This window comes from Condylura cristata, unplaced genomic scaffold (assembly GCF_000260355.1).
Source record: "Condylura cristata isolate star-nosed mole 26May11 unplaced genomic scaffold, ConCri1.0 scaffold00013, whole genome shotgun sequence".
Lineage (NCBI taxonomy): Eukaryota > Metazoa > Chordata > Mammalia > Eulipotyphla > Talpidae > Condylura > Condylura cristata.
In genome coordinates this window covers 26112601-26121722 of record NW_004567114.1, presented here as the reverse complement: position 1 = coordinate 26121722, position 9122 = coordinate 26112601, and the positions used below count along the sequence as shown (strand labels likewise).

At 37.8% G+C, this 9122-nt stretch overlaps 1 protein-coding gene across 1 annotated transcript in view; it reads left to right on the top strand.

The window, feature by feature from the left end:
- RDH12 (retinol dehydrogenase 12 (all-trans/9-cis/11-cis)) overlaps nucleotides 1-2985 on the top strand; it is a 9708-nt gene extending 6723 nt beyond the window's left edge. The window contains exon 7 of the mRNA XM_004681758.2: nucleotides 2279-2985. Within this exon, the coding sequence (XP_004681815.1) occupies nucleotides 2279-2381 (103 nt within the window). The 3' untranslated portion in view covers nucleotides 2382-2985. The remainder of the gene's footprint in view (nucleotides 1-2278) is intronic.
- The last annotated feature ends 6137 nt before the right edge of the window (nucleotides 2986-9122 follow it).

Sequence of the window (9122 nt, the reverse complement as noted above, 5' to 3'; positions counted from 1 at the left end):
ATCAGAAACTCAGCAAAAGTTGCTTTTATGCCTCTATTTTGTTCCTGTGTGGCAGTTTCCAGGTAAGTTTTGCAACTTTCAGAAAGCTGTTAGAGAAGATTGTCCATAGACAAGGGAATCTGTCCCTCATGTGAATTCCCTCTCCCCAGGCTGCCAAGACTGGCATTCTCTGTTGGAATATATAAATAGACATTTCAGTGTCTTTATCACAAACTTAGTGGAAAATCAGAGTTTGGGAATAAGGGACAGCCCAGAATTAAATCTCCTTTCATCCCAACCTAGTCTACCCTTCTGTCCCATCACGTTCAAGGATATTGTACATTGATGCACCATTTACATAGTGAAACACTGGAAACAACTTCATTGTCCTACAACAGGGGAAAGATAAATGGTAATAATTAGTGTTCCTTGAGCTAATGTGTTTGGCATTCTTCTGAGTACATGACATATATTAATTAGTTATCAGAACTCTGAGAGATAGGAAACATTTGTATCCTCTCTTTACAACTAAGAAAATTAAGACACAAAATAATGAAATAATTGCCGTAAGGTCTTAAAACTTGTAAATTGGAGTCCAATAATTTAAACCCAGGCATTCTGGTTCTAGAACTGTGTTGTCCAGTATGGTTGCCTGTAGTCATATGTGCTATTGAGCACTTGGTTTATGGCTGGTCCAAATTAAGATGTATTGTAAGTGTAAAATACAGGGCCTCTCTGATGGCCTAGGGGTTAAGTCTTAGCACTATTACTACTATAGCCTGAGCTTAATCCCTGGCCAGGGAAGTGACCCACACAGCACAGCAGACCTCTCCAGTCTTCCCTGCTGTTTCCCTCAGCAGTGTATTTCAGTTACACTGCTCCCCATTCTGTCTTTGGTGAATCCTTTCACCACTCCAACCTCTGGCTTACACCCCAGTTCTATGCAAAGAACGCCCAAAAAGCAAGCATAACATATGTACCTGACATTGAAGACAAAGAAACAGAGATGTAAATGATTACATTAATAATTTTAAATTGACTGCCTGCTGAAATAATTTGACTATACTGGGTTACATAAAATATACTAGTAAAATTAATTTCACCCATTTCTTTTTACTTTTGAAACTATGCTTAAAAGATTTCCTCAAAAATTTTAGATTTCATAAATGGCCCACATATGTAGTTCATTCCATAGAAGTATACTTCTGTGAACGTCTATGAACAAGTTCTGTGAACTTGGAAGTGTACTTCTATACTTCCATGGAATGAGCTAGAGTATGAGTATTTAACATAACTGCTTTAAATATATTATAAAATGTTGTACAGTCACTAATAAAAATTTTCAAATAATAAATAAGAAATGGGAGCTGGTGGTGATACAGTGTTGTAAGAAAAAACTATGATAAAAAACCATACCATTGGGCCCTCCCTGGTGGTGCAGCAGGTTAAAGCACGACACCGAGAAGCTAAGGCCACTTCAGCATGAGTTCGATCCTTGCCCTGCCCTGGAGGTGACCCACATGGTGCAGCAGACCTCTCCTGCTGCTCCCCTCAGCAGTGTGCTTCATTGATCTGCCTGTTTTGCTCCCTGCTCTGTCTTGGTGAATCCTCTCACCGCCTCCGCATCTCTGGCCTGTACCCCAGCTCTGTATGCATAAATAAATAAATCTTAAAAAAATACCATTATTTAATACATAGAAACCAGTCTGGAAGAATAGAAAACTCATTAGTGGTTACTTCTAGGGAGTTTGGAGAAGAGCTAGAGGGAGTGTGAAGGCAGATTTTAACCTTTAACTTAAGGCATTTATTTATTATTAAAACGAATTTTTAAGATCACATATTTATTTATTACACATCCAGTTAAAAAAAGGCATTTTTTTTGGTGTCTGTATATTTATTTATTCATTTGGAAATTTAGAATTTTCCTTCCTTGTGACATAGATAAAAAAAGGCATTTTTAACAAGAGAAAGATATCTATCCCAAACTACATAGTGTGATCTCAGCTTTGCATATAAGAAGGGGAGAAAGACTATTAATACATAAACAAAGCAAACAAAAGTGTTGGGGAAATCGATTAGCTATTGCATTTTTCTTCTTAATCATTACTGTACCTTCCAAATCCTGTTGTATCCTTTTACTGCTTTAAAAATATTTTAAAATGGCATGTCAATACATTTCTTTTTATCTGGTCTACTATATTTTATAAAGTCAGAAATATATTCTGAGGAAAGAGCCTTAAGCTTTTCCATCCTGTCAGTTTTGACTACTCTTTATTCATACTGTTTCTCTGTCCTCCAGTGACTGCAAGAGGGCCTGGGTGTCCCCCAGAGCCCGGAATAATAAAACAGCTGAGCGCCTGTGGGTCGTCAGCTGTGAGCTTCTGGGAATCCACTGGGAGTAGAGCTCATGGAAGAGCCACAGCTTATTCAGGCTCAGTCTTTGCCATTACGAAGAGTGGCCAAATAGACGAGCAACCGTGAAGCTGGGTGTTGTGAATCCCGTCCTCTGCGTCTTCTGATCCTCCAGGAAACCTTTGCACACCCAATCTTGTAAGATTGACTCATGGCACAAGACATCAAAACTACAGAGCATTCTTCTCTAAGACTGCGGAGTTGATTACCCTCTAGGCTGGGAGGACAGGGCAGGTCCTAGTCCTGCAGGATGGTGGAAGAGCCTTGGAAATTGGGTCAATTTCCTCACCAATGCCTGAAACCGCAGCCTGCGTGCTCAGCTGAGATGACGGGAGCATCAGCATTACATATTCCCAAGAAACATAGACTCAAACTCTTGACTGATCTCTTTTTCCTTTATAAAATCCTACTTCTATCTGGACCCCCTCACAGTCTGGACTACCTCAGGATAGTCATGACTAAGCTTGGCCAAATTTCTTTCTTTCTTTTGAGCCTCCTGGAGACCCTGTGTGAAGCTGAACCTTCCTGTTTCTTTCTCACCTTCTTAAAAGAATTAAAAACATTATTTTGAGCTTTATTGAGATATAATTGACATATAATACATTTGGACCTTTTCATTCTTAATCATAAAGTTGATTTATTTCTCTAAGAGTTTCCTTTGCCTCAATTTTTACAGAAAAAAAAAAAAAAGACTATGTGCCCATCACATTGTCTTATTTATTTTCTCAAGTTTCCAAGGGAGAAATGGGGCAAGGAAGGGAAGCCAGTTTTCCAGTTTAGTGAATAATATCTCACCCAACACACATACCATATAATTTTGTAAAATAAGATTGTCCAACTGGGTATTTTCTCAACATTCTTTCAGCTCTAATATTTTGTTATCTAAGAAATGGTAAGAATGGCTTAAATTACACAGATGCTGGGCACCTCCACATTAAAGCCAGAGGTAGCACAGGACTTCATTTGATACAGAGATGCAGAAAAACTTAGTTTTGCTAATTCTTCTATCTAAAATTGCATCTCTTTCTTCCTTAATATGGGAGAGCTAGGCAGCAAATATAAAAAATACAAAGGGAAAAAATAAGTATGGGTATTGATTTTACGTGTTGTTGCTATTTTCAGAATAATTAAATCATAGTTTTTCCTCTTCTTCAGATGTTGCATCATTTCTTGTGGTCTCTGAGTGCCCCAGCTTCACTGGTGCTCAGGCTTTAGTTTGTGACTCTACAGTTTCCTGCCCAATATCATTTTCTAGTCAGTTCAGCCTGGGCAAGGAACAAGTGCTAGCTTGGACCTTTTGTTATGTCTGCAGAAAAGACCTGCCCTACTTAAGCAAGGAAAAACCTCAACCCAGCACAAATAACACTAGGAATTTAATGACTGAGTCACCCTCTGGCCTCCCTATTTGTGCTTTTTAGATTCTCCCATGACTACAGAGGTATCTTTTCATCTAGTTCACTTGTACTATGATACAGTTTCCTGCCTGGCAGTGCCCCTTAGGATGCAGGAAACAGGTTCAGGCGGGGTGGGGGTGGAGCTCAAAGGCTGTAGCCCTTGTGCATGTCCCCGGCTCTAAGTTCTTCAGCTGCCCAGTCCCTGCTGCCTTCACTATTGCTGCTTCTCTTATCTTCTCAGACCTTAAACAGATGAGGAAAATCTGAAATTGGTTGAAATGTCTTAAAAAAAAAAAAAACAACCTTTCTTTGGGAAACTAAAGGAAAAACCTATGAAGTATAGGAAAATCAAGAAGCAAACAGTTCGCGGGTATAGTTTGCTTAAGTGACCACTAACTGCCATAGATTACCTCAGCTGCCCCCTTAGCCCCTGACCACGGTTGTCCAAAGTTGAACTCAACTGAGTGCTAAGTATTTTCCTTGCCGAGTCCTGAATGTTCTGCCTTGTTTACCTGACCTCTTTTAGTTATAAGATAGATATTGGGTAAACTTAGGATAAAAACAACATCAACTCAAGAAAAGGTTGAAATTGAAAAGCATGAAAGGATAGAGATATATCTCAGAAATGATTAGAATCTAGCATCAAGCTTCACCATGATCTCTTCCCTCTAATATTTACCTTTCTCTGGATATAGATTTCATTTCAGAGTAAGGGAAGTAAGACTCTGCTGTGTTAAAAACTCTAAAGCTTCATACATTGTGGTTCTACCATTGAAGAGGTACTGCAACTATCATCTACTTTTAGTATTGCAAGAACACCAGGTTGGGCCTCTCTGGTGGCACAATGGGTTAAAGTGAAGTATTATGAAACTAGCAGCTGCTTCAGCACAAGTTCCATCCCCCACCAGGGAGGTGACCCACATGGCACAGCAGATCTCTCCTGTCTTGCCAACTGCTCCCCACTTTGTCTCTGGTGAATCCTCTCACTGCCCCTGCACCTCTGGCCTGTATCCCAGTTCTGTATGCATAAATAAATAAATCTTTAAAAATATATATAAACATCAGGTTTGACTTGGGTTAAATGCTCATTGTGAAACATTCAGGTCTGGTAATATGAAGAGTCATGTAAGACTATGACAACTGTAAAGATGGTATTTTAAATAAGTGATTAGAAAACACAGACTATTCAATAAGTGGTGTTGGAGAAATAGCTATTCAAGTGAAAACCCAAGATTCTTGACCTCACACCATTTATAACACCAACAACAAAACTATAAAAGTATTAGAAGAAAATATAGGAGAATATTTTTAAACACTTAGAAGAGAAAGGCCTGAATATGAAAGCAGAAAGCAAACAGAAAAAGAGGATCACATCTACTAAAAAATCCACTCCAATAATAAAGTCAACAGTTCAGAAATTTTGGTGAGTGCATTTGCAGTTAGGTCAGGTATCCTGGAAAATAGACTTTGACATGGGATGTTTGCACACAGGAAATTTGTTTGGAGGGCTCTTGGGGTCAACACCCATGGGGAAGAGATGGAAGTAGAACTGAGCAGAGGGTGACATTGAACGGTGGTGCAATCACAACAAAGACCTAGATGATCCTGATGCGCCAAGGAGCTCTGCAACTGAGTTACTGTGAATTCAGGAAAGGAGGTTGGCTTTTGCACTCCCACTCTGACCATTGCTAAATCTGGGAAGGGGTCATGATCTGGTGAGAGGGCTCTTTAAATGAGGGCAAGTTATAAAGACAGACTCAGTTGAGCGCTGTGAACTACAGGAATATATGCATATATATCAGACAAAGGAGTAGCACTCATATTTACATAAAGAAGTCCTTATTAAAAACAAGACATAATAACCAACAGAGTACTTGGCAAAAGATATAAACAGGAACTTTGCTGAGTAGAAAAGGTCAGTTCACCTTTGTAAAGAAGTTTAAGTTTATAGTTATCAGCGAACTACAAATTAAAATAAGGTGCCAAGGTGTTTTCCTTGATTCAAAGATCAAAAATTATAAACCTAAAATTATAGAGCTTTGTCAAAATTATAAAGCTTAGCAAATGTTGGCAAAAATCTAGGAAACTGCTATTTTTACATGTTGATAATATCATGAATCCATTACTCTCAGTAATTTTGCTTCTTAATACCTGAAAAAAGTTAGCATTAGTGTATAAGGAGACATTATTAGTACTAACAGAAGTCAACAATTGCAGATAAACAAAAATCTTTGGTTTAAGCACACACTAAAGTAATAGGCTTACTTTTAGGGTAATTACTACCAAAGTAATTGTATTAAGTAACAGTTATACACACAGACACATATTGTTGGATAAATTGATGAACTGCAGTATTATAATATTCATATTAAAAAATTACACACATAGAATATGCTACCATATTTTTTCTTGTACATATGGGTACCTATAAAGCTATGTAAAAATACACACAAATTAAAAACACATTGTACATGGCCTAAAACCATATACAATGAACACATAAGAGAGGTTTCTTCTGGGAAGGACCAAGCTCACATAATGAAGATAGTAGAAGGAAAGATGGAGAGCTTGGATTGCTGATAATAAGTAATAAGTCACTGAATTAACCAAGACTAGACACTTCACATTCTTTTTATTGAAGTTTATGTCTTAACTGATAGGATAGTATGATGTTGAACCATACATAAGTATTGATATGCTATTTTTTAACCTTCTTTTCCCCTATCATTACTGCTAATCTAGGACACTAAAAATAACCTACTTTCAACTTTCAATTTTCTCTCATCTGTTAAGGTATCAACGGTTAAGTTTTGATATTCATTTCATTATATTTTTCTCCACTTTAAGTATGTGTCAATTTTTGTCGATGTTAACATTCACAGAAATAACTGATCTAACATTTTGATGAATATTGTTAATAGGGTCCAATGTATTTTCACAGAGTTCAGCCAAAATTTAATCTATGTGTACAGTCTATTTTTAAAAAGGAATTTTATTTATTTATTTATGTATACAATAACTGGAGTGCAGGCCAGAGGTGTGGGGGTAGAGGGATGAGAGGCTCCACCAGACGCAGAGTGGGGAGCAGAATAGGCAGATCCCATACTGAAATACACTGCTAAGGGGAGCAGCAGATGAGACAGGTCTGCTGTGCCATGTGGGTCATCTCCCTGGTCACGGATTGAACTCATGCTGCAGTGGCTACAGATAGCTTTCTAGTGCTGAGACTTAACCCCTGTGTTACCAGGGAGGCCCCACACCCCACAATCTTTTTTTTTTTCTTCAATATAATCTCTTAACCCAAATAACCCGTTAAAAAGATCATAAAACATGCTATGATAAAAGTAGATTAACTGTGTGCCCTCCCTGGTGGCGCAGCGGGTTAAAGCACAGCACTGAGAATATAAAGCCGCTTCTGCATGAGTTCCATTCCCGCCTGCCCCGGAGGTGACCACATGGCGCGGCAGACCTCTCCTGACCTGCCCGCTGCTCCCCTCAGCAGTGTGCTTCATCCATCTGCCTGTTATGCTCCCCACTCTGTCTCTGGTGAAGCCTCTCACCGCCCCTGAGCCTCTGGCCTGTACCCCAGTTCTGTATACACAAATAAATAAATCTTTTTTTTTTTAGAAAAAGTAGATTAACTGTTACAACAAACAATGCTAAATCCTAATGACTTAATACAATAAAAGCTCCTTTTTTTGCTCATGTCATAGTCCAATGTAGGGATGGGAGTGAGGTGACTCTGTCTCTCTCTAGTGGCTTTCATTTCAATAAAGTTGCTAATTATGTTGCAATAATAATCCAATACTTTGTTTTTTAGTGGCAGTGTAGTAACTAAAAGATATTTAAAAATACAAGTTATAATTGTATTCAAAGTATATGCAATTTAAATGTTTTAATAAAAATGTAAATTAAATACAAATAAAAATAACTTAAAATGTTTTAACTTTTCTTTTAAAATACTTGAATTATCAAAATTAAAAGGAGATATGTATTATAGCCTTGAGTAACAAAATGTTGAGTCAAAATTATTTAAATGAAACTAATTTTTTTGAAAATTTCATTTTATGAATTTTTATAAAAATACGATTTGCAGTTCTAATGTTCAATGTCTATTTAGTTGCCAATGTCAACAATGGATATCATACTTCTACATGTTTACTAGTTTAAAGGTATTACGAGTTATTTATTATTTAGTTTCCATATGTAAATGTTGCAGACACACACTGAAATATGATAAGACAAGAAAACCAACACTCAGCACTAATAAAAACAGATACTCATTTTAATGCAAGTATCTGCTACCCTCAGACTGAGAATTTGCAAGTTAATTTGTCACTCCTTCTCCACAGTTGTTTACTCTGTTCAAATCTTCCTTGTACTCAGAAGCAGTAGAACAATTTACAAAACTTCAAAGAGCTTGGATACAGTCAAGAATTTCCCTGTGACTTAAAACTATATTAGTAATGATGGCAGACTTTAGAATATCACTTGTGTTGTTTTAGAGCTTAAACACCAGAGCCTTTATAACACAGAGAACAAATTTCTTAAATATTATTTTCTTATACATTTTTGTGAAAGGTAGGAGTTTTCAAAGTTCATGACTAAGGGCAGCAATCTTCCTTGCCTGGGTCTAAGGGTATTACTGCTGATGTAGTTTTAACTAGGGATCCAAACCTGGTAATTCCCAGAAAAAGAGGGCTAGGACCAACATCTACCACCTTTCAGGTGCCAGAACCAATGTCTACCATTGAGGGTTTACTATCAGTGTGGCATGAAGGGATAATTGAGTGTTTACTGGACATGAAAGGATTTAGTTCAAGTCTCTGAGAGAATATGACTCAACAGAAATTATGTCAATTCAAATAACAATATTACAGAAAATTCAAGAGGGTAGTGTGGTAACTCTGGATACAGATGAATTGCCCAAAGCACTAGTATTTGAAAGTGTGCCACACCTGCCCACAGATTCAGTTCCCAGATCTCATCATTGACCTTTTCCTCTATTCCTCTCTAGTTTCTCCATGACACACCTGGGCTTGTCCTCATATGAACTTACTGATCCTCAGATATATTAACTTATATCATCCCACTCCCAACACAGCTTCCTTCACTTCCAGCTTTCTCCCTTGCCAGTTCCCTTGCCCCATGATCATCCTCTCTAGCAAATGCCAGGTGTGAAGCAGTTCAATTCTGATTTCTATGTGCCAACAGTGCTACAAGGGGAAATCACTGGTCATCAATGTCCACTGGGTTTTCAGAGAAACCTGGTCACTTGTCCTGCTACAATCAAGGATGGGCTCAGTGAAGTCTACATAATTACATCTTTGAGAATAT